Raw genomic sequence first — 26,997 nt, forward strand, 5'->3', positions numbered from 1 at the left:
TTGCCAATCCCTTCACTGATGAGCGTTGTCCCACACGGTGACTGGCTGGACCCTCCTACAGCCAGAAGTCACAGTCTCTATGCTTTCCTGCGAGACAGACTTTACTTTGCTCTTATGGTCACACCATGGAATGCTTTGTGTTAATCCTGCCTGAAAATCCATGCCTTTTTTACACCGTTTTGGGCACGTATCTGCGTGCAAATTTTGCCCATTGACAGGGCAAATTCAGAGTAGGGATATGCGTCAAAACGATGCAAATTCTGACACTTTTTTGCAGAATAAACCCTTACAGGACTGAAGAGAAGTCACTCCCTGTCCACACAGCAGAAGGATTCAACTGGCCACAGCGGAGGTCACGTGGGACAACTGTGGACTCATCAAGCAAGTACGTTATTAGCCCCAATATGCTCGTTATGCCAAATGCACCCTAGAAAAAAAAATAAAAAAAGTTTCTCCAGAGCGGATTTTCAGTTACTAATCAGGTCAATTACCGGAGGAGCTGGAGGTCTCGTCTTTCTTCTCCTCTTCTTCTTTATCATTGCTCTCTCCGCTGGTTTCAGTTCCAGCTTCCCTGTCACTATCTGTGTCCTTTGCTTCTGAAACATTAACTGTTGGTGTGCTGGGTCTGCTGGTGCTGTTGGGAAGTCTACCTCTCCTGCGGCCACCGGGACGTTTAGGTGGGGTCTTTATCCTCTCTGCGGTTAACGCTGCAGCAAATTCTCTTGCTCCTTCCTATAGGACATAGGCATCTTTAGGCCTCAGTCAGACGAGTGTTTCTTCAGCGCACGGATAGGCGAGTAAAAAGATTGCGTCTATTAGAACCAATGCTATCCTATGAAAGTGTTCACATGTATGTTTTTTTTTAGAGGCACAAAATACTTGCACCTACCAAAGATAGGACATGCGAGGGCAACTCACATCTAAAGGTCCGTAGTGCGCGCAGAGATAGGACCTGTCCCATCTGTGGAGCGTGCTTTCAATAGACTCCTACGCGTTCATGTCATCTTTTCCACATGTGAGGGGCGATCTTTTTGCGCGCCTATTCGTGCGCGGAATAAAAGCTAGTCTGACCGAGACCTTAGACTCTGGCCACCCTTGAAAGGTCTAGTAATGGAAGTCATAATCTGCACTTCAAAGGTTTCTGCAGTTTAATAAGTTACTTTCAACAAACACTTAAACCAGATAACAAATTCTGCTCACCAACAGTTGGTAACAATTGGGTCCGCAGGCTTTCCCATCATTTGCACCTTCGTTATTCTTCCTTTTGTACGTATTGGGAGTGGCATGAAAAGCTTTAAATAAAACAGAATCAGATTATACGAAATGTAAGAAATCACTAAGTAACATATTAGACATTTGTACTGAATACAATAAATATAAGTGGTATAAAACTGCTTAGGCCCCCTGTCCTCGGCCATGATGGAATATCCGACGGGGGGAGCAGGGGGGTGAGCTGTTAGGTCTCCGTGCTGAGTCTATCTGACAGATGGGCTCACCGCAGGGAATCGTGGCATGCTGCGATTTGAATCCAGCGAGCGGAGAATTGCTACGATTCTCTGCTAGTGGACAGGGGGCTGCGCTTCCCATTGCAACACTATGGAAAGCGTTCACTGCATTACCTGCGGCCGGATTATCGCCGCGGGGAACGAAATAATCGCCCGTGGACAGGCAACCCTAGGAGGCTTGAGGGAAGACTGAATTTGGTGCCTTGTTGTAATTAGGTTTGTAAATCCCAGCCGACGACCGCATCCATAATGTGAAGTTACCTTCCCATCTGATGAGAAGCTGGCAGTAAATCTACATGTGTGGGGGGTCCTACAAACAAAGACTGAAGCAGAACACGAACTTACGATGTAAGAAGCAGTCATACTTGAAACATCGCCTACAAAACAAAGTGTGGAATGAGTGGAGGCTCTGCTCCCTCTGCACGGATTTTGCATTTGGTCCGTCAATATTTGGGGTGCATTCTGGAGGTAGGGCTCCTGGCAACTGCTGCTCCGTTAATTCCTTGTATCTGATAGGTATAATAAGAAAGACAATGTCAAAGTCAATATCATATTTAACCCCTTAAGGACGCGGACCCTTTTATTTTTTCCATGTTTGTTTTTTTTCTTTCCCCTTTGGAAAAAAAAAATAATGAAAACTCTTTTTTTATTTATCCATCGCCCTTCCTGTCTGAGGGCTTGTGGTTTTTTGCAGGACAAGTTGTATTTTTTAATGGTACTATTTAAATGTACCGTATACTGTACTGAAAAACTTGTTAAAAATTCTAAATGGCTAAAGTGTTTCTATAGCAAAAACCCACTGCAACAAAAATGACACGATAACTTTATTCTATGGGTCGGTCTGATTATATAAATTTTTTCTGCTGTACATACTTTTTTCTCACGATGGTTCACCGTACGGGGTAAAAAATGTGTCACTTTGAAAGATCGGACTTTTGCGCATGAAGCAATAACAAATGTGTCTTGGGGTTTTATTATTTACATTCTATTATAAATATGGCTAAGGCATCTGTAAAAGAAAAAAAACAAACTTTTATACCTTTTTGTAATAATTAGTAAAAAGTTTTTAAAACTAATTTTTACATCTTTTTTTATTTCCCATTGGGGACAAGGACCTTCGATAGCTCACCACGTTCCTGGCTGCCATAGCAGACGCACGGCTACCCGCAATCTCATCGCGGGGGTAATGGGCAGCGTGGGACCCCTAGACGTCAGTATTGACGATGGCAACTAAAGGGTTAACGGCTCCCATCAGCGGCGTGACTTATTGCAGCTGTTGCGGAGGGTTTTGGCTGTAAGAAACAGCCAGCACCCACATTGTATGGAGCGGGATCAACCCCTTCATACAAACCCAGAACCTCTAGTAGGTAACTGTACATCCTGTAGCGTTAACGGGTTAAGGAGCAAAATGTGATTGTTCTCAGCAAGAGAAACGACGTAATCTTGTAGATATGATACCTTTTAATGGCTAACAAAAATACATGATGTAATAATAGCGAGCTTCCGAACCAACGCAGGGTTCTTCTTCAGGCTTATGGATTGGATCTGAAGATTGGATCTTATAGTCCTGCTGTGTGTTGGGGATCCGTATCCTGTCCGCAGTAAAGATCCCAGGGACCAGTTACATGTTCCTCGTCCAATGTTGTGTACCTGATCATGTGCAGTAAATGTCCTGTTGGGGGTCTTTATGTTGGAGAAACAGGACAGAAACTGAAAGCCAGGATGAGATCCCATCGCCACACGATTGAACACAGAAAAAGAGAATTACCTGTGGCCGAGCACTTCTCTAACCGTGGACATAACATAGGAGATATGAGAGTTTTGATATTGAAGGGTGGTTTCAAGTCACAAAACCACAGAAGAATTTGGGAATATAAGTTGATAACAACCTTTGACACGCTGAATACGGGGTTAAATTATTCCCCAGGATTTATGCGTGAATGGGAAGTGTGAGACATTTATTATACAGATAAGACCCCCATCAACAGTAATTCAGGGACCATAAACTTTCACTCCCTTATCAGTGTTTAGCTAAAAATGTTTGTGTATCTCTTGTAGCAATTCAAGCCTGCTGACTTTCCCCCCTCCAACAGTAATTTAGGGACCATAAAACTTTCACTCCGCTATCAGTGCCTAGACAAAAAAAAGTTTGTTTGCTGTTGCAGAATTCCTTTTAAGTGCGAACCAATCACATCCATATCTGTGCCTTGTCATAAGTATGTATGTTATAAGTGTGTATAAATATGCATGCCTCTTCAGATCCAATCTATAAGCCGGAAGAAGTACCCTGCGTTGGTACGAAAGCTCGCTATTATTACATCATGTATTTTTGTTAGCCATTAAAAGGTATCATATCTACAAGATTACGTCGTTTCTCTTGCTGAGAACAATCACATTTTGCTCTACTGGCTAACACGGTACCAGATCTTTGTTTTCATTATACGGGTTAAGGAGAAAACATTAAAGTAATATCCACCATGTAAGGCTGCTTTCATATCTGCGGCGGCGATTCCATTATCCGGCTCTGTTTGGGAAGCAGGAAAGGGAACTTCCCGGCTGAAAGGATCCAACTTATGACAGAACTGAACGGACTCCGTTGATTATAACAGGGAGTCCGTTCGGTTTCCGTTCAGCTGCCCAACATTTTACCATGCATGCAGCGCTACTTCTTATATTTTTGCGCTGGATCAGAGATGAGACCTCCTTGTAAAATGCTAATCTCCTGGTAATATACTGTATAGTTGGCCCGTATAACAGACGCGTTATAACTGATAGATGCTTTCGTTATACTACGTATATATAATTATAAAAAGTCTTACTTTTCTTTTAATTCTTCGGTGGTTCCCTTGTCAGGAAACATGGAGGATATCGCTTCAAAGATTTTATCTGAAGGAAATTTCCGTGGCAGACGAGCCACCTTGTCTATTGGGGAAGAAGGAGGAGACTTCAGTCCAGACATTCAGGTGATTAAGAATCAGAAAAAAGCCACATAAATGTTCTTCCTGTTATTATATGTTCTAATTACCGTCCATACTGGCTTCATGATCCTTTTCTTTGTCATCATGCTCATCATCCTGATTGTCCTCTCCATCATCATCATCTTCATAATCACTATACTGACTGAGCGCGTTCACCAGCTCCACAAATATTTCATCGTTGATAAAGCCACATTCTGCGAGAATTTTAAAAAAATTAAGATAAATAGTTTTCTTTTGCAGCCAGGAGGACTTCACAAACATAACAATGTCAATAAAAAGCTTCTATTTGAAGGCTTCATTCCAACACTCAAGATTTAAAGTGTAAAAAAAAAAAAAAAAATCCTTTTGTCATATCATAGGGACTTGTTAAAAGTTTTGATCTGTGGGGGTCCAGGTGCCAAGATCGCCACCGATTGCTAGAATGAAGTAGTAGAAGTGTCCATCCAAGCGCCGTCACTACTCGCTAGCTAAAGGCTAGGAATTATTAGAAAATTATATAGTACCGGTGTTTATGGTGAAGCAATGCGCCACAGATCTCTGCTACGTGCACGTCGCACGCACAGGCACGCAGCCCTGCTACGTGCACGTCGCACGCACAGGCACGCAGCCCTGCTACGTGCACGTCGCACGCACAGGCACGCAGCCCTGCTACGTGCACGTCGCACGCACAGGCACGCAGCCCTGCTACGTGCACGTCGCACGCACAGGCACGCAGCCCTGCTACGTGCACGTCGCACGCACAGGCACGCAGCCCTGCTACGTGCACGTCGCACGCACAGGCACGCAGCCCTGCTACGTGCACGTCGCACGCACAGGCACGCAGCCCTGCTACGTGCACGTCGCACGCACAGGCACGCAGCCCTGCTACGTGCACGTCGCACGCACAGGCACGCAGCCCTGCTACGTGCACGTCGCACGCACAGGCACGCAGCCCTGCTACGTGCACGTCGCACGCACAGGCACGCAGCCCTGCTACGTGCACGTCGCACGCACAGGCACGCAGCCCTGCTACGTGCACGTCGCACGCACAGGCACGCAGCCCTGCTACGTGCACGTCGCACGCACAGGCACGCAGCCCTGCTACGTGCACGTCGCACGCACAGGCACGCAGCCCTGCTACGTGCACGTCGCACGCACAGGCACGCAGCCCTGCTACGTGCACGTCGCACGCACAGGCACGCAGCCCTGCTACGTGCACGTCGCACGCACAGGCACGCAGCCCTGCTACGTGCACGTCGCACGCACAGGCACGCAGCCCTGCTACGTGCACGTCGCACGCACAGGCACGCAGCCCTGCTACGTGCACGTCGCACGCACAGGCACGCAGCCCTGCTACGTGCACGTCGCACGCACAGGCACGCAGCCCTGCTACGTGCACGTCGCACGCACAGGCACGCAGCCCTGCTACGTGCACGTCGCACGCACAGGCACGCAGCCCTGCTACGTGCACGTCGCACGCACAGACACGCAGCCCTGCTACGTGCACGTCGCACGCACAGACACGCAGCCCTGCTACGTGCACGTCGCACGCACAGACACGCAGCCCTGCTACGTGCACGTCGCACGCACAGACACGCAGCCCTGCTACGTGCACGTCGCACGCACAGACACGCAGCCCTGCTACGTGCACGTCGCACGCACAGACACGCAGCCCTGCTACGTGCACGTCGCACGCACAGACACGCAGCCCTGCTACGTGCACGTCGCACGCACAGACACGCAGCCCTGCTACGTGCACGTCGCACGCACAGACACGCAGCCCTGCTACGTGCACGTCGCACGCACAGACACGCAGCCCTGCTACGTGCACGTCGCACGCACAGACACGCAGCCCTGCTACGTGCACGTCGCACGCACAGACACGCAGCCCTGCTACGTGCACGTCGCACGCACAGACACGCAGCCCTGCTACGTGCACGTCGCACGCACAGACACGCAGCCCTGCTACGTGCACGTCGCACGCACAGACACGCAGCCCTGCTACGTGCACGTCGCACGCACAGACACGCAGCCCTGCTACGTGCACGTCGCACGCACAGACACGCAGCCCTGCTACGTGCACGTCGCACGCACAGACACGCAGCCCTGCTACGTGCACGTCGCACGCACAGACACGCAGCCCTGCTACGTGCACGTCGCACGCACAGACACGCAGCCCTGCTACGTGCACGTCGCACGCACAGACACGCAGCCCTGCTACGTGCACGTCGCACGCACAGACACGCAGCCCTGCTACGTGCACGTCGCACGCACAGACACGCAGCCCTGCTACGTGCACGTCGCACGCACAGACACGCAGCCCTGCTACGTGCACGTCGCACGCACAGACACGCAGCCCTGCTACGTGCACGTCGCACGCACAGACACGCAGCCCTGCTACGTGCACGTCGCACGCACAGACACGCAGCCCTGCTACGTGCACGTCGCACGCACAGACACGCAGCCCTGCTACGTGCACGTCGCACGCACAGACACGCAGCCCTGCTACGTGCACGTCGCACGCACAGACACGCAGCCCTGCTACGTGCACGTCGCACGCACAGACACGCAGCCCTGCTACGTGCACGTCGCACGCACAGACACACAGCCCTGCTACGTGCACGTCGCACGCACAGACACACAGCCCTGCTACGTGCACGTCGCTCGCACAGACACACAGCCCTGCTACGTGCACGTCGCTCGCACAGACACACAGCCCTGCTAGGTGCACGTCGCGCGCACAGACACACAGCCCTGCTAGGTGCACGTCGCGCAGACACACAGCCCTGCTACGTGCACGTCGCGCAGACACACAGCCCTGCTACGTGCACGTCGCGCAGACACACAGCCCTGCTACGTGCACGTCGCGCAGACACACAGCCCTGCTACGTGCACGTCGCGCAGACACACAGCCCTGCTACGTGCACGTCGCGCAGACACACAGCCCTGCTACGTGCACGTCGCGCAGACACACAGCCCTGCTACGTGCACGTCGCGCAGACACACAGCCCTGCTACGTGCACGTCGCGCAGACACACAGCCCTGCTACGTGCACGTCGCGCAGACACACAGCCCTGCTACGTGCACGTCGCGCAGACACACAGCCCTGCTACGTGCACGTCGCGCAGACACACAGCCCTGCTACGTGCACGTCGCGCAGACACACAGCCCTGCTACGTGCACGTCGCGCAGACACACAGCCCTGCTACGTGCACGTCGCGCAGACACACAGCCCTGCTACGTGCACGTCGCGCAGACACACAGCCCTGCTACGTGCACGTCGCGCAGACACACAGCTCTGCTACGTGCACGTCGCGCAGACACACAGCCCTGCTACGTGCACGTCGCGCAGACACACAGCCCTGCTACGTGCACGTCGCGCAGACACACAGCCCTGCTACGTGCACGTCGCGCAGACACACAGCCCTGCTACGTGCACGTCGCGCAGACACACAGCCCTGCTACGTGCACGTCGCGCAGACACACAGCCCTGCTACGTGCACGTCGCGCAGACACACGGCCCTGCTACGTGCACGTCGCGCAGACACACGGCCCTGCTACGTGCACGTCGCGCAGACACACGGCCCTGCTACGTGCACGTCGCGCAGACACACGGCCCTGCTACGTGCACGTCGCGCAGACACACGGCCCTGCTACGTGCACGTCGCGCAGACACACGGCCCTGCTACGTGCACGTCGCGCAGACACACGGCCCTGCTACGTGCACGTCGCGCAGACACACGGCCCTGCTACGTGCACGTCGCGCAGACACACGGCCCTGCTACGTGCACGTCGCGCAGACACACAGCCCTGCTACGTGCACGTCGCGCAGACACACAGCCCTGCTACGTGCACGTCGCGCAGACACACAGCCCTGCTACGTGCACGTCGCGCAGACACACAGCCCTGCTACGTGCACGTCGCGCAGACACACAGCCCTGCTACGTGCACGTCGCGCAGACACACAGCCCTGCTACGTGCACGTCGCGCAGACACACAGCCCTGCTACCTGCACGTCGCGCAGACACACAGCCCTGCTACCTGCACGTCGCGCAGACACACAGCCCTGCTACCTGCACGTCGCGCAGACACACAGCCCTGCTACCTGCACGTCGCGCAGACACACAGCCCTGCTACATGCACGTCGCGCAGACACACAGCCCTGCTACATGCACGTCGCGCAGACACACAGCCCTGCTACATGCACGTCGCGCAGACACACAGCCCTGCTACATGCACGTCGCGCAGACACACAGCCCTGCTACATGCACGTCGCGCAGACACACAGCCCTGCTACATGCACGTCGCGCAGACACACAGCCCTGCTACATGCACGTCGCGCAGACACACAGCCCTGCTACATGCACGTCGCGCAGACACACAGCCCTGCTACATGCACGTCGCGCAGACACACAGCCCTGCTACATGCACGTCGCGCAGACACACAGCCCTGCTACATGCACGTCGCGCAGACACACAGCCCTGCTACATGCACGTCGCGCAGACACACAGCCCTGCTACATGCACATCGCGCAGACACACAGCCCTGCTACATGCACGTCGCGCAGACACGACACACAGCCCTGCTACATGCACGTCACACAGACACGACACACAGCCCTGCTACATGCACGTGACACAGACACGACACACAGCCCTGCTACATGCACGTCACACAGACACGACACACAGCCCTGCTACATGCATGTCACACAGACACAACACACAGCTCTGCTACATGCACGTCACACGGACAGACACACAGCCCTGCTACATGCACTTCGCACAGACACACAGCCCTGCTACATGCACGTCGCGCAGACACACAGCCCTGCTACATGCACGTCGCGCAGACACACAGCCCTGCTACATGCACGTCGCGCAGACACACAGCCCTGCTACATGCACGTCGCGCAGACACACAGCCCTGCTACATGCACGTCGCGCAGACACGACACACAGCCCTGCTACATGCACGTCACACAGACACGACACACAGCCCTGCTACATGCACGTGACACAGACACGACACACAGCCCTGCTACATGCACGTCACACAGACACGACACACAGCTCTGCTACATGCACGTCACACGGACAGACACACAGCTCTGCTACATGCACGTCACACGGACAGACACACAGCTCTGCTACATGCACGTCACACAGCTCTGCTACATACACTTGATACAACAGGGATGAAAAGCAGCACAGCATAGTCCTGCACACACTGACCACCCCCTGGTCATGTGACCCTGGACTCCTCCCACACAGGTGAATGATCACATGACAGTGACATCATGACAGGTCCTGTAAGCACACGGCTGCTGTAGGCATTAATTAGTATTCCATCCCCTACAAATCCTGTGGCCTCAGTTGCTATGGAATACTAACACCTAGCCGGACAGCAGCCATGTGTGTCACCATCATGTGATTGGGGGCAGAGCACGTAACTCACTCAGGAGGGATGAAGGACCTTTGATGAAGTCACCTTCATGTGATCAGGGGCGAGAATGTAAGTCACTCACTCACGCATGGACAAGTGGTTGTTAGCAGCTTGACTGGCTCATAGACTTTCTATTGAGCTAGTAAGATGAGACTGCACTCGGATGAGCAACTCCGCTGCTTCTTTCTTGTGATCGGTGGGGGTCTCAGCACCTGGAAACCCAGTAAGCATAACTTTTTACGTCTATGTTAATATGTCAAGAATTTTTTTGTTTTTCCCCCTCAAGCACAGTTACACGTCAAGCACTTTTTCAACGTGAACCCCAACTAGCAGTATTTTTTCTTCTGTGTGTTGACGATCCTGTTGTGAAGAGGATCAGGATCAGGTCAGGGAAGCTACAACTGTGAGTATCTGGATTTTCTTTACAGACGTATCACACTTTTGTAACCACTAACAGTCAAAAGGTCAATGTCAATCATTGGCATTCCATCCTTTACATACACACTCATATACACTGAAGGGTCACTTTGAGACCCCCATCTAGTAGCATGTGGGACCTCCTTTGGTCTTCAGAATCCCAGCAATTCATTGGGGAATGGATTCCACTAGGTGTAGAAATCATTTTGCAGGAAAATTGCGGACAGGAAGCTTCTTGCAATTGCTGCACATAAGATGGAAGAACTGACTGCTCTGAGCAGCTGACAGGAAGGGTTCATCAGTTCATGCTGCTTGCACTAAATTCTAACACATCAGCATGGTACAGGAGATATCTGGAGACATCTAACCCGTCTCAGTGATCCAAGTTTTGCTCAATGGAGTCTTATCATTCTGTGTCTCTTAAGCAGAAATGGCACTCGAAACGGTCGTCTGCTGATATAGCCATCAGTGCTGAGGAACTACGAGTGGTGCGCTTGGACTCATTAGCTGAAGTACCAACATTGCAGCTGCAATCTGTTTGACTGTGCACTGCCTGTCTGTCAGAGCAATTTTGAACATCCTCCTCTCGAATTGCTCAGCCTGATATCGCGCTTGCCCGTGTAAAACCAGCCGAAAACAGAAATCACACTCAAACTGATCCACGGAAAACTCTGAGGCGCCGTGTCTAATGTCTATGCAGGGAAGCTCCAACTGCAAAGGCAGGTGTCTCTTCTAAAGTGGCCAATTAGGTCTCTATTAGGCCAGATTCACACGAGCGTATGCGTATTTGCGCACGCATGAACTATGCTTTTTTTGCGCGTGCATCAGCGTATTTCACTACACTTTTTGCACCTGCAAGGCACATACATTCGCGGGTGGCAAAGTCAAAGTTTGCTGAAATGCAGCAAAATCATGCAACGTATCCCGCATCTCCTAGCCTTTTGCGCGTGCCTTTGTGCATCCTCTGACTTCTTGTGCAAATGTACAAGAAAATAGAGCATGCGGCGTTGTTTTTGTGTGACCAAAAGGCGCAGGAAAAATACGTGCCATTGAACTCATTGGGTTCTAGGCTTTGCACATTGTGCGTGTAAATACGTCCGTGTGAATCTGGCCTTCCGGAGAATTCTTGGAATGAAAATTGTGTCATGTTTAATTAGTTAAAACAAAACAGAAAGGTCATTAAAAACTTCCTGCAGAATCAATAACGAATGCATTATTTGCCGAATCTGTTCCATCCTTTCTTGCACATTGGTTTATTAAGGACTATAAAAAGCCCCGATTCTTTCCTTTACATGGCTGTTTTCCCACCGGCTCTGCCAGACCCACGGTCATTACAGAATCACAGGTTTGTATGGCTGCCAAGAGATTTGGCTGGAAACACAACATGTCCACTAACAGCTGTAAACTAGTAATTACCAGCCGGCCAAATAAAAGACTTCAATCAAGGACATAAATATCGCAGATATCTAAAAATGTACCCCCCCCCCCCCCCCTACCCCTCTTCCCCAGGCAAAGGAGATGAGAACATGATGGGCCTCATGTAGGAAAACAAGTGCGGACAAGTGGGGCAGATGCTCAGAGGAACCCGTCAGAGATCTCACCACCATTTTTAGAATACAGATTTATAATAATAATGAAATGATCCAACTGCTCAGGTCTTGTCGAAGATCTACACAAAGCCCTCCCGGCCCAGTCACACCAGAGTTCACCACATTCCTCATCCATACGCCAAGAATCCACCTAAAGGATTTACAACTGAATACATCGGTCAGATCGACCAGCCTGTTCCAATAGCCCAACTTGCTAGTGGTCCTACCCCGGTCTCCATGAACCTTTCCATCGTAGTTCTTAATTAGTTCTTCTATAAAGGTCCCATCTTGATCCAATACTTCATCTCCCATGTAAGGAATGTTATGCAGCACCGTCTCATCTTCTACCTGGCAAGAAAGAGTGAAGAAGTTGAAGTAAATACAGTGAACTATGAAGCGGTGTGTAAACTGCAGCTACTTTGTTTACAGAAGCGAGATCTGTGCATCCATGGTTCCAACATAAAATAGGGTCATTCAGCGAGTTTGCTAAGGCTTACACCCACCTGCAATAATTTTTAGGTTCCAATTGTTTTTTTTTTTCATCGTGCACTTTAATCGCAGCTCACCTGCTCGTGCAGGTAGTCGCCGCCGAGCTCCAACTCGGTCCTTCTCCGCTGCATGCTCCCAGTCTCGTAAAGGGCCAGTGCACACTTCCATAACTCGCCCCCTTCCAATCCTGTTACTATACTCTCTATATCAGGCATTTACACCCTAGGGTGGAGGCCTAAGCAATTGGTCACCTACTATCCTTTGTGACAAAGCCCCTGGTTGTGTTTGTTCTGATTCTGACCCTTCCCTGACATTGACTATTCTGGACTTCTGTGCTCCCTAACCTTGGCTCTGTACTCTTGACTTTGCCATTGTCTGCTGCCTGTCCTGACCTTCAGGTCGGACCTTGTTACTGCCCCTGTGCCACCATCCCTGACTACAGCCCTGTCCACACCATCACATACCAGGCCTCAGCCCAGTGCAGCATCAGCAGACACATTTCTGGGACTATCTGCACATGTAACAGCTTGGGAGCTCCACAGCAAAGACCGTATTCTGCTTGGAGGAGTAAAGGGCATAAACCAGGGAACCCCAGGTGCTGTTGCCACAAATAGCCTAAAGTCAAACCAAATTTGGCATACGGACATCTTTTCTTCCAAACTACTTAAGAGAAGGTAGAGGTGTTCTATGGATGGCACCATATTAGTGGGGGGAGATCTAGAGTAGGATTCTCTGTGGTAGAGTAAATAAGGATAGATACAGATAGATATTCGGCATGCAACTTACCATAAAGTTTTGCTGGAGTGGAGACCAAGAATACATTATAGGCACAGAGGCTACAGCATTCAGTGTTTTAAGAGGGATGACTTGTTTTGGAAAATCAAAATCGCTCGTCACAGAGCACTAAAGGGTTAAAAAAGACAAGATCAAATTAATAATGAGCAAAACATCACAGCTGAAACAGGTTCATACAGATTTCAGCCCCGCCGCACACCGAGCTGTGGGTAGCCAAGGCTGTGCGCACCATTACTATAGATGGACCATCAGTCATCTCTCTAGCCGTGTGTTCTATGGCATCAAGTAACTATTTAATAATCTTCTCTGTATTGTTTGTACTTTTCTCCTATAAAACTACCTTTTTTATATCCTACTGTTTATCTTATAATTGATGTATATATCGAGCATGGTTCTGCAAAAAACAAACAAAAAAAAAGTTACCAGATGTAATAATGGATATAAAAAAAAGGTAAACAAAAGTCCTGAAAAGCCTAAAAAAAAGGAAAACATTCTGCCTAAAAAATCGGATCGGGTTCTAGTCTTTATAAGAACCAACGTTGGGTACATCTAAAAGTATTGAGCAACTTGTTTTTTTATTTACCGGGGACCAATGGAGAAAAAGCTTATTCCCCATTGTGTTTGGGATTTGCGTTTATGGCGTTCACAGTGTGGCATGAATATCAGGTTACCTTTATTCTACGGGTCAGAAGGATTATACCAGCAAGTGGATACAGGATTTGCACAAAAAACACTTTTCTGTTGTTGCCAGCTTTGAAGGTCTGCCTATTGTCACGTCACAGTATGACAACACGCACGCTCATTGCGGACAGCAGCCTCCAGAAGCTAGATGGCTTACCATTAAGATGGAAAATTTGGGAAGAAAAAGTAAAAAAACATTGACGTTCTGGAATATACCAGATTCCAAATGACTCTCGGAATCTGGAAATAAGTTTTGGGCTCCTGGAGACACCCACCCTTCACCTGTTTGGCAGCTTTGCTTACTCTTGGCATGCAGTGGATCAACTTTCTAGTTTTTTCATCTGGATAGGTTTCCATGCTTGGTGAATAACCCCAAATAACAAGCGATTTGCTGCTTGAAATGTGGAGTATTTCCAAAATTTCTGGAGGGTACTGCAGCTGCATGACATTTCCACCTTATGTCGCGTGACCACAAGGCACCATATAGCCCCTGCTTAAAGGGCTATTCCTAACTCGGCACTTCACAGCAGAGATGGAAAACCACTGCCTTAAGTTACCAGCCAACCAGGCCGGCAACTGTAATACCCGCTGAGTGCCCCCCACCCACACACACACACCCCCAAACGTGTTTTCTGTAGCTCTCACTGAAGTGAATGGGAGTTAGTGTAAAGTGCTGCGCTACAGTTTACGTGTTTCTGGAACTCATGGAGTTACAGAGACAGCAAAGCACACTGTGCTACTCTGTGTACATAACTCCCATTTACTTCAGTGAGAGCTGCGGAAAACGTGTTGGGAAGAAGCAGTTGGCTGCTTCCATCAGGTTGTTGGAAACAAGAGGGCTTAGTTTTCCCATCTCGGCCATGAAAAGCCAAAATAGGAATATCCCTTTAAGTGTGTAAACAGGAAATGAAAAGAACGACAATAAAGTGATCACAATAAACAGTCGGCTCGTACCTCTCGAGTCCCCCGTAGAGAGCTGACAGAGGTCATAATGTGGACGGGCTGGATCCTTCGTTGCTTCCATTCTTGGTTTAAAATCTCAGTTCGTTCTAGAATTTTTTGGCGATTTGAATTAAACATGCCCTGCAAACAGAGGGGAAGCAGAGGTGTATTGTGAAAGGTTGGCCATATTCTGCAGGTCACTGCAGATATAACACTCAGACATGAATGTATCAGTAGTGGATCTCATCTGGATTCTCACTCCTAGCCCAGTTTTGTTACAATGTATCAGTGTAGGTGACAAATGCCACCTAGAGAAAAGACTACCTAAAAGAGGACTGACTGTACTGTTACTTCTTAGGTCAGAGTAAGAACTAGGTGTGCCAAGATCCTTAAGGCCCTTTTAGATGGGACGACTGTCAGGCAAACGATGCCCAACACTCGTCCCCGCACATACTCGCTCTCGTACTGCTGCTCGTTGGTCCATAGTGGGCAGCTGGAGGAGATTTCTCTCCCCGCACTCCCCCGCCCCTCTCCATTGCCTTAACATAGCAGCCATTCATTACTGAACGGCCGCTATTTACACTGAACAATGAGCGATCGGCTCATCGTCCATCTTTATGCAGCAGGAACGATGATGAGCTGAATGCTGGTCGTTCAGTGTAAATAGCAGCCATTCAACAGCCGCTATGTTATGTCAATGAAGAGGCAGTTCCTCTGTCCCCCTGCTGGTCGCTCTGTGAGCGTGCCAGCACTACTAGCTCCCGTGCAGGAGCATGGGAGCGAGGACACACAGGGACTAGTATCGGGCATAGTTTGCCCAAGATTCGTCCCGTCTAAATGGACCCTTAGTCTCTGAAGGGCACGATGTTTTCATCCACGGCCTGCAAACACAATTGAGTGCGCTAAAGTGTGGAAACAAAATATTTATATATTAGAAAGCTGCAGACGTTCTCATTCTACAATGAATAAATGGAACGTGACACCAGTTTGTGCCAACTAATGAAGGCCATCGTGCTTAAATATTCAGTGATGTAGTTTTCTTGAAATCAGCTTTATCTCCTCAAGCCCGAGGGTCCTCATATACATGAGCGGTGAGCTAATCCCATCCTCCCACAGATAATTGACAGCTTTCTTCCTATACAGTGCACAGGGACAAAAGCTGTCAGCCGAGGGTGGGTAGAGCCGCAGGTCACACAATGGAAAGGACTACATCCTCGGCACGCAGGAGAGAACAGCCAATTTCAGATGAAGTGAGCAAGTCATTGATGAAATCACGGTTTCTGTCACTAGTTTATGCTGCCCTCAAATAAAGTAGCATAAACCTTGTTCCATTAAAGCATTGCAAACTTTTCAGATGACTTTTCTGAAAAAGCTGCCATGGGTGTATACATGAGATATAACATCGTTTCTGGCCATTATGACATGTGTCCCGTATTTTCCCCTCTGCAGGGCGTCCATCGGATTCTCAATTCTCTCAGAACTGGTGGTAGGAACCTGGCTGCTGTGCTTTACAGACTGTGCACAGAGAGCTGCAAACTCCACTCTGTATACGTCTCTAACACACAGCGACATATTATCATGTAGGACGGTGTACATGTGAATAAACAGCAGCAAACTCGCCATTAGGTTCTGTAGGACATTCTGTGTGCGCGTTTCTCCCCTCACTCTTATAGTCTTCATTGAGGTCTATAACTAATCCCCTTGCTGTGCTTCCTGTTCTGCCACCCAGCCATCTTCCATTACCTTGCTATCCACTTGACAGCAGATAGAGAACAGCAAGCTAGAAAGAAGGGAGACTCCAAGTGGCCGACACTTTAGAGTGATTTTTCAGCGCAAAAAACATTTTAGGTAAATGCAATTTTGCCGCTTATCACACTGACTATAATATAAGCACAAGTTGTTTGAAAAGTTAGAGACCATTTAACACTTTAACATAAAACCCCAAAATCACTTTAAATGTCATCACAAACTCGGGCCTGACTTCTTCAGTTGGCACTTGTGATCAGAAAGCCTTGTGCAATCCTATGCTTAGATAGTATGCAAAAGTAACACTTTAGTTGTAACTAAAGCATTACTAATATCAGTCCCCCCCACCCCCCCATCCCACGATACTATCAATGGTTTGTCAGTAACTTGTATATTTCTTCAAGTTTCTGTATTTGAGATTTAGGGCGAATTAACATTCTGCAGCTTTTCAGGGTGGATTCAGCTGTGAAACTCTCTATCAATTTAAAGCACAATCCATGTGAACGGGTTTTAAAAACCCCATCTGCATGTAAATGGAAAATCAACTGCACTGAGGGCGTGCATGGGGTGAGTCTACATCAAAAACCACACATGAATTCATACGTGGAGGAAAAAAGCAAACCAGATCAGATTAAAGAACGTGTCCCACTTCAACCCAGAGGTTTATTACATTGCATCGGGAGCATCACAAGGGGTTGTCCAATCGCAACAAATGTAATTCTTTCTTTTTAATGAAGACTGATAAAACAGGCCATAAAACTTGGAAGGCTAGTCAATGTGGTCCCACGTTGGCCGGAGAGCAGGAGAAGCGCACACGGGGATTCCCATTCATTTTAATGGAGACTGTTAGAAACAAGAGTCCCGTTACCGGACCGCATCCCTTCAATACAGCGGACTGCAGTAAGATAATAAACTGTACAGTCCTGCCCCTCCGCTGCGACCGGGATCCAGCGCTGCAGCCCTAGTATCACGGCACTGAGCGGCAACGTCAGGTGAATGAGCGGTCATGCTGCAGCCGTCACAACAGACGCCAGGACCACGGTGGGGCTGCAGCGACAGAGGGGTAAGTACTACTCAGGGGGTTATTCAGGGGATGTTGTCCAGTAACCGGTCATCCTCTTTTCACATCTGCGTTGGAACCTCCGGTCGGCAGTTCCGGCACAAAATACTTGAAGAAATAGCGCATTTTCTTCCGGTAAATTGCCGGGCAGCTGAGTGGAAAGTGAAGGGACCCCATTATAGTCCAGCACTGTTCAATTTCATAATAAGACGGAGCCGTTCGACCTGGGGAATCCCCTTCCCTGCTCCCCGAATGAAGCAGTAAACCGGAACCCCCAACACAGATGAGAAACCACCCTCGACTGTTCTAGACCACTCTAGTTTTTCTTGAGTTGAGCCACATGGGCATGAGCGTGCCTAGAATTACAATAGCAGACAGATATTCCACTGAATTACAAAAACCGTATTCTTAAATGGGTTTGAATCCACTTTGTTTTCCATGTAAAGTCAGAAGCCAACAACAGTTTCCATCCCGCTGATTTGCAGTAACATATAACCAGTGTCTTGAGCAGTGGGTCAAGGAGGGGAGATTTTCTTATGAAAGTTCATACCAGCAAACATCCCTCCATCTAGACAATCCCCGGCTTATCTATGTACCTTTACTTCATCCGCCCGTCTGAATCGCTTGAGCTGCCGCAGACGCATATACTCGGATTTCACCCGCTTCCTCCAGCATACTGGTCCTTTCTCAGATTTTTTGCCCGTCTGGCCCATGATTATCCTGCGGAGATAACATCTCCACCTTTAATATTGTAAGTACATTTAAACACTGTATTTAATTAAAATGTATTTACTGCATCGCTATCACAGCCGTAAGGTCATGAGCCACAATGTTATTAGCTGATCCGAAACATCATCATTACAAAAGAGCTTTGTGGAGATTCAGAGAGGACATTACAAACTGAAGATCTTCCATCCATAAACACAGGCAAGTTAACTTAAGAGCAGAACAACACTTTAGAGGAGTTTTCAGAATAAGCCGTTATATGTGTACATGAGAAGAAAAAAAAACACCATTTCTGGTCATTATATAATTTGTATCCTTTATTTTCCATCAGTTTTCTTACTTTAAAGGTTTAAATTTTGAATTATAAGTTTTTCCTGAGCCGGTGGGTGCTGACTAGCTTCTATGTGGTCCCTGATACAATGCATAAAGGAGCAGCAGTACTGAGCAGTGTAGATGCAATTCCAGTAACTGTGAGATGGCAAACATTATTAGCTGCAGCAGAAAGTCTGCTTTAGTCACCCTCCAGCAGCATCCTGGATAGATTTCTATGGGTAGCACCCCCACTCCTGTAATCTGTCTAGGTGTCTATGTTAGTAGACAGACTTCACGTGACAACAGGCAGTGGACAGAAAATTGCAAACAAGTAAGACCCCCAGTAGCCAACACTTTAGAGTGTTTTTTCGGCACAAACAACTCATTTTTAGATAAAGTGATTTGCACTTCTGCTAGTTAGAACTTCAGCAAATGTTTATTCAAAGTGCAGTGACCATTTAATAATAAAGTTAAAAGAGGAAAAGAAAAACATAAAAGAATCGGTAACTTGGCAACAACAAATATCCGCGAACCAAGGTTAGAAATGTAATAAAGGCAGAAATGAAGTTCAGCTATCGTTACAGTGAGTTATCCACGCCATTACCCCTTTCCGATTTCCCTGCCACCCGCCCGCTCCCCAGCTATTATTTCTTTTGTGTGTGTAAGCGCTTTGTGGATTCTTCGGAATGACTCAACAGAATGATATAAAAATAACCCGTCATGATGATTTGATTAGCAAATTTTTTAAAATTAAAACGCGAGTTAATATGTTTTTTTACATATGCATGTATATTAACCCAGACTATCGCGAGTCTTAACGCAGCAGAAATGCAGTCCTAAGCTCTCGCTCACGACCTGAATGTTCAGGTAGCCGGCTCAAGGATGATTCAGCCTTCCATCCTTCCGAGGTCGGTAAAATGAGTACCCAGCTTGGTGGGGGTAAAACATAACTGGGGAAAGCAAGGGCAAACCACCCTGCAATAACTGTCTGCCCAGAAAACGTCCCGCTGTGACGTCACCCGAGGAGTCAGTCATGACTCAGTGCGTGCACCAGGGGACTTTACCTATGTATATGATATATTACTTATGTTATACATCGGACCTTTCTCCTAAATACCGTAATATACAAACGCAGAAGAGAACTCTGATGACAGACCTCTCCTGACATGGGAGGTATACAGGAAAATAATGTAGGACGAGGTCAGACACTGGATTGGAAAGAGTTAAAGGGGTATTCTGGCTAAAAGACTTTTCCCCCCCAGTTTTAACCCATCCACTGATCATGTGAAAACCAACCGAGGGGACCCCCACTGATACCGAGAACAAGGCCTCCAGCTTGCCCCATTTCTGGTCACTGTTGTATCCCTTCACTGACAGGAGTTCCGGTCATGCACGCACGTTCACGCTCCGTTCATAGGAGTGGGGCTGACAAAAATAGTCGCGCTACGGCACAGGAAATGGTTTTTCGTCATTTAAATCTTTTCTAAGCTGGTCAGTCTCCTGCCTGCATCTGAAAACAGACTTGTCCCGGTGTGGTAAATGTGTGCCAAGGGAATACCGGCCACAGGCTGCTCCAATTATGTAATTAGGCTGTAAAGGCAAGTCCACGGGATGGAGAACAATCGACAGCAAAACACACGTGTTGCATGTGATTTTTTTTTTTTTGCTTAAACCAAATCAAACTTTATTGGGAATCACTGTGCACATAGAGGAGCTGTAAAGAAAACACTAACAATACATATTGTATAATAAAGCAGATCAACCAACAAAGGACTGAGTGTTGTTAATTGGGCAACGCGATGGCCTCGAGAAGACCACAGCGTCAGAAAACGGATTTCAACAGTTCCTCCAAGTACAAGGAAAGGAAAAGGTCCAACAAGCACAAAGACTTCAGGCAGAGACTTGACATAAGAGAATACCAGGAAGGGGATGGGGGTATATGGTCATCTAGGCCTGATACATGGTCTCCCTACTGAACTAATAAGGCTACTGTATTAAAGGGATGGTGTGGAGTCAAGTGACAAATCGTTTGAAGGTTCCACCGTCATGGAAGACCGCAACCATCTGTTGTAGGTTTTCAGTACATTTATGAGGACAGTTTCTCGATTGATACAACCATTTATTAAGGATGTTATTCTGAGCCAACAACCATTCAGCATATGCAGAAGGCGGCGTGCCAACCAGTGACGGGCAATTACCTATTTAGCGGAATACAGAGTCTCCACCAGAAATAGTCTGAATTTGAAATCTCTGAATCGGGTAGAAAGAGGCAGTTTAGGGCACAAGGACCAGAGAACCCATCTCGTCGTGCAGAAGTTTAAGGACCTGCTCCCAGAAGCCTTTTATCTTTTGACAAGACCGGAGAAGAAGTACCTGGCGTAAGGTGGCATTTAGGACAATTATCTAGATAAGCAGGTTGGAACTTACTGAGAAGAGAGGTAGAATAATAAGCACTATGCAAAACATGCACTTGACTAAGACACTTGTTGTAGTCCAAGGATACCTCCTTAGTGGAGGCAAGAGCCCTAGCTCCTTCCTCATGAAACGAAACACCCATAATGCTTTCTAAACTGAGACGAAGAGTGCCCTGGGCATGGTCGCTCACACTCAGAGACCGGAGCCAAATATAAACTGGTGAAATTATAAAGTCTGAAATAGCAAAGTCACATAAGGGAAGACCACCATGACCTACTTGTGTCTCTAGATATGTAGAACTCGTAGATATGTAAATAGGTGCGAGAGTGGTAGATTAAAGTCAGCCTGCAAATCTAGAAAGGCTCTAACCCCATCTCCTGAGTAAATGTGAGAAAGGTGCCACAATGCCTCACGACCCCAGTTTAAATGATGGTAGGTTGTAATAAGTCGGGGGGGGGGGGGGGGGGGGAGGGTGGAGCTCTACAGTGCCACAAAAGAGTGGAAGAACTAAACTCATCCGTGTGGTAGAGGTGCTGTACCAGGCTCGAACACAAGGGCTCGCCTTTATACAGGGAGTTTCAATAGGTTACCACCTACACATTGGGGGTAGTGGTGTACCTTGCTGCCACTGACAGGGGTTTGACAGGGGTTGCATGGAGGAACGCTCCTAGCTCCCATCTGGCTGAAATCTTTATGGATTTTTGCCTGGGCAGGAGGGTTAGGGTTATTTTTCCTGTTAGGCCATAACAGGAATGTAAGCCTAACTATATGTAAGCCTAACAGGAAAAATAAGCCTAACTGTAACCCTCCAGCCCAGGCAAAAATCCATACCGACGCTGCTACGATCTGGGGTTCTCCTGCTGCCGCATTTATCCTGGCGCTGCCTCATCTTCTGCCGGCGGCTCTCGTCCACTCGCCGCCGCCATTGTCTCTCCTCCTGGTCCCGCTGCTACTGCCACCGCTCCCACTCTTGCTGCTGTCCTCCCCGACAGACAACGGCACTTGGGGGATGAAACACACGCCCAGCCAATCACAAGCTGGTGGCGATACTCCATGTCAAAACTGCTGTATTATGTCACCACGCCTAACTTCCGGTGGCGACATAATACACCAGTGCCTACGTTGGGTCACACACAAGTCCAATGGGTAGGAATATTGTGGATTAAAAGGTAGCAATTACTAGTTTTTGAACACATTTACATTCCACGCTGCCCATCCAGTTAAATGCATGAACCAACGGGTTGGGTAATACATTCTGACTTTGGGTAGTGCCACCCCACCACCATCCCAGGCACTCATACAGCGTCTAGCCGCAATGTGAGCTTGCTTCCCTTTCCAAACAAAAGAGTTAAGGATACCTTGAATATGTTGAAGAAGGCGTTGCATGTGGATTTAACCCCTGCACACTGAAAGCGGTCAAATCCATAGTGACGATTGGACATTAACATGCTGCAGATTTTAAAACAAGCACATGTCAATTTCCATCCTGAAAAAGCCAGCAGCATGTGGCTAAGATTTGCAAAATCCCATGCACTTGTCTGGCACTGTGACGATTAGACCGGGCAAATATGTAGATAAAATCTGCAACAACTCAGTTCCGTGTGGACTTACCCTTTCCAATCCACTGTCTAACGTCTAAAGACACTATGATTTAAGGCTGTACAGCTCCGATGTTGGAAGACGTCCGTCGGGGTCCTCTTACTGTATATTGCCAGCCTCTCTGCTGTTGGAGCCTATCCAACGTGTCACCTCATGCAGTACTGGCTTTAGCCAGCATATAGCGCTGTTATATAACGGCAGAAAGAGAGTGAGCCCCCTAGGAAAATCAGGATACAAATTGGTTTGGAAAGGGGTTAAAGGGGTTGTCCCACGCCGAAACGGTTTTTTTTTTTTTATTCAATAGGCCCCCCGTTCGGCGCGACACAAACCCAATGCATGTGTTAAAAAAAAACCAAACGTTTAGTACTTACCCGAATCCCCGCGCTGTGGCGACTTCTTCCTTACCTTAGCAAGATGGCCGCCGGGATCTTCACCCACGATGCACCGCGGGTCTTCTCCCATGGTGCACCGTGGGCTCTGTGCGGTCCATTGCCGATTCCAGCCTCCTGATTGGCTGGAATCGGCACACGTGACGGGGCGGAGCTACGAGGACCAGCTCTCCGTCACGAGCGGCCCCATTCACCAGGGAGAAGACCGGACTGCGCAAGCGCGTCTAATCGGGCGATTAGACGCTGAAATTAGACGGCACCATGGAGACGAGGACGCTAGCAACGGAACAGGTAAGTGAATAACTTCTGTATGGCTCATAATTAATGCACAATGTACATTACAAAGTGCATTAATATGGCCATACAGAAGTGTATAACCCCACTTGCTTTCACGGGACAACCCCTTTAAGGCCTCGTTCATACAGGCGACAAAGTCGCATGATTTTGTCGTGTTGCTACAAATCGCATGTATGTGAAGCCCATGCTTTCCTATAGGTTAAGTCACACGTGCGATGTTTTGTAGCATGCAACAACCCGAAAAAAAAAAAGAACCTTACGGGTCCGGCGATATGCCCGCAACTCGTGAGGTTTTGTAGCCCATGTTTCCCTATGGAGCCTTCCTCTCTGTTGCATCACATCACACGAAAAAAAAACAAAACGATTTTGTGCGGTCCGATGCAACTTTAACAGAAGGAAATCTTGCTATCCAAGTACTAAACTAAGTCCTAGCTGCAGGCAAAAAAATAAATCAGTATACATCACGTATGAAGCGCTGTCAGCCAGGCCGCATCTTCTCTCCGAAAATCCTTGCATGTGGTGCCACAAAGTCGTGGTATCACCGCGAGAAACCACAGCGATGAACCAAGCAAGAACCAGCGGTGCTATATCGCTGCAATTTTCTCGCAGCGATGCAGTGAATAACTATACGGGGGTTTTAAAAGTTTTACAACGCAGTCAGAACACACATCCAAACAAGAGCAATATTTTTTTTCTTTTGCTCAGAAGTATAAAGGCCCATTTACACTGAAAGATAATCGCTCAAACGATAGTTTGAGTGATCACCTTTGCATACATCTAAGTAGCTAATTAACTACTTAAGAGTTAATGCAGGCAGAGCGGAATACCGCCACAATAGCTCTGAGAACAAAGCAGCCGTTTTGTATATGCAAACAGCTGCATTGTTCTCTGAGCTTTCAGCTAGTGTCCGGCTCAGAACTGCCAGCGGGATAACAGCTGAAAGAATACTATCAGCGCCACCCGCTGAGAAAATCAGCACGCGGCGCTAATACTGTTAAAGTCATCTATGATTTCTAGCTTGCTAGAAATCACAGATGATCAAATAGTGCACGAAAAGTGCACGATGGCTGCGCGTTTACACGCAACTTATTGCTCAAAAGACGACTTTTGAGCAAATTTTGAGTGATAATCGTTGTGTCTAAATGGGCCTTTACAGTTTTACTAAGTTTAGCCAAGTGAAAAAAGTACACTTTTCTGCTCATTTTTTTTCTTGTATGCCTGCGATTTGATGTGAAAAAACAAGTGTCAGGATTTGACTGTTGACATATTTCTCTCCGGCCATAAACACCTGATAACCGGACATCTTGCTGTAATGTTTCCAGAAATATGCAGATAACAGGAAGGCGAAACTAAGTTGTTTTATCCCCACTTGTCCTTGAAATTCCATGAAAGTCGAAGATGAGACGGGCACCATTTTCATTTTGTTTTTCAATTTTAGAAAAACAGTAACTCTCCTGCACACGGGAATATTCTGCATTTTGGAGAGACACGTACTAAAGCTTCTAAAGAATAACAAGCAGGTGCCTCTATACGCCTCACATTTCACACGGCGTCTTCTATTCCATTCTAAGTAAATTGAGATTAATCAGTTCTAAATGAATGATAGATCGGCCATGCGGCTGATGATGGTGAACCTCTTCCGTGGCCTCCACGTTCCCCTGCCCTTACACATAGTGATGTTTCCTATGGGGGGTGTTAAGACTCTACATGCTCGCCTTACTGCCCACCATGATCTGCGGCATCCCTGAAACCATTGCATCCGTTAGTCGTGATCCGCTACAACATGTACGGCAACAACTTGACCACAGGCTCCATGTCTGTCTGGTGATAAAGGGGGCCACATTATACATGGGGGTCTCTCATCGGGAAGATCCTTTGTAATAACAGTGTATGTCCACCTTATGAATCTGAAGTAATTTGTCAGAAACTTACAATTTATGAGTAGCACACACAGAAAATTACAGGAAGTAGTCCTCGATATTCATGAGCTGTAGGCTATCCCCACCTCATCAGGCAATGATTGACAGCTGTCTCACTATGCACAGTAGTAGGCAGATACCTGTCAAATCAGTGGCTTGACTGTGGGGTGGGTGGGGGTAACCTGCAACTCATGAATATGGAGGACTACTTTCTGTAGTCCTCTGTGTGGTGTTACTGATAAATTGCAAGTTTCTGAAAAATTGCTTCACAGATACATAAGACAGACATATTTTTGCAACCAATGATTCAATCACTACCTTGTACGACCCTCAGGGAGAGCAGCATAAATGTGGTAATAAGATACCCTTGAATGGAATAATAAAAAAGAGTTTTAGCATTATTTGGGTGCTACACTATATTTCTTGTAGTTTCATTCACCTCTAGTAGCAATACCTCTGTATATACAAGACCCAAGGATGTAAAGATCCGCACTGGTGAGTCATCAAGCTTCTGTGCACCGGCACTCTTCATGGACGTGGCCTGCCGCTTTCTTAAAGGGGTTGTACCGCGCCGAAACGGGTTGTTTTTTTTTTTCCAACCCCCCCCCCCCCCCCCCCCGTTTGGCACGAGACAACCCCGATGCAGGGGTTAAAAAAGAACACCGCACAGCGCTTACCTGAATCCCCGCGCTCCGGTGACTTCTTACTTACCTGCTGAAGATGGCCGCCGGGATCTTCTCCCTCGGTGGACCGCAGGGCTTCTGTGCGGTCCATTGCCGATTCCAGCCTCCTGATTGGCTGGAATCGGCACGTGACGGGGCGGAGCTACACGGAGCCGGCATCCTGCACGAGCGGCCCCATTGAGAAAAGAAGAAGACCCGGACTGCGCAAGCGCGTCTAATTTGGCCATTAGACGCCGAAAATTAGACGGGCTCCATGGAAACGAGGACGCTAGCAACGGAGCAGGTAAGTGAAAAACTTCTTATAACTTCTGTATGGCTCATAATTAATGCACAATGTACATTACAAAGTGCATTAATATGGCCATACAGAAGTGTATAGACCCACTTGCTGCCGCGGGACAACCCCTTTAAGCTTGAAGTGTTTTTGTAACACCCTTACAGAGAAGTGCTGGTGAAAACCATCTGGCTTTACATGTGAATTCTCACCTATAACCCTCATGCCGGATGTAAATAATGGTTTCTATAGCTCTCTAAATAAAACCGGCAGCAATGCACTGCGACGACCGCTAATCTTACCCCTGTGTACTCTGCTACGGTCACTGAATATGCCCAGGTTGCTTACCGCTTTCTGATGATGTAAGGCTGTGTTCACACTGCTTTCAGAGCCTCCATTAGGTTTTTTGTTGCCCTTTTTGCAATTTACAAAAAGCATCTTTTTCAGGAACCAGTCAGGCAGACACTGTTCTGGAGACAGGACATGCAGTGTTACTTCAACTTAAGGACCTGGGTCTTACGTCGAAAAGCACTTTTGTACCTCCCTTAAACTTAACATGAGCAGTTGTAGCAGAATATTCAGGTAGTCCCTATCCTCAGGATGGGGAATAACTTGCTGATCGGTGGGGTTCTCACCACTGAGTCATTCGCCAATCTGGAGAACGGGACTCATGTGTACCGGTCTCCTGTCACTGCAAGGGTCTCTCCCCCCCTCTATCCCATCACATTGAAGTCACTCCGAATGGAGCATTGGCTG

The 26,997-nt window shown here is 48.2% G+C and overlaps 1 protein-coding gene across 3 annotated transcripts in view; it reads right to left on the minus strand.

Annotated features, from left to right (window-relative positions):
- The window catches only part of EZH2 (enhancer of zeste 2 polycomb repressive complex 2 subunit), a 58,905-nt gene that overhangs the window by 15,412 nt on the left and 16,496 nt on the right, over positions 1-26,997 (minus strand). For 2 of the 3 annotated variants that reach the window (XM_066585376.1, XM_066585373.1), the window contains exons 2-10: positions 18,224-18,347; positions 14,834-14,962; positions 13,190-13,306; positions 12,142-12,262; positions 4,531-4,677; positions 4,325-4,427; positions 1,851-2,014; positions 1,201-1,292; positions 492-732 (exon numbers count right to left, since the gene is read on the minus strand). In XM_066585376.1, coding sequence (XP_066441473.1) covers positions 492-732; positions 1,201-1,292; positions 1,851-2,014; positions 4,325-4,427; positions 4,531-4,677; positions 12,142-12,262; positions 13,190-13,306; positions 14,834-14,962; positions 18,224-18,340 — 1,231 coding nt within the window. In that variant the 5' untranslated portion in view covers positions 18,341-18,347. Of the gene's footprint in view, positions 1-491; positions 733-1,200; positions 1,293-1,850; positions 2,015-4,324; positions 4,428-4,530; positions 4,678-12,141; positions 12,263-13,189; positions 13,307-14,833; positions 14,963-18,223; positions 18,348-26,589; positions 26,659-26,997 lie in introns of those variants that run through there. The other variant, XM_066585375.1, reaches the window with a different exon arrangement.

The sequence above is a fragment of the Eleutherodactylus coqui genome, chromosome 12, assembly GCF_035609145.1.
Source record: "Eleutherodactylus coqui strain aEleCoq1 chromosome 12, aEleCoq1.hap1, whole genome shotgun sequence".
Taxonomy (NCBI): domain Eukaryota; kingdom Metazoa; phylum Chordata; class Amphibia; order Anura; family Eleutherodactylidae; genus Eleutherodactylus; species Eleutherodactylus coqui.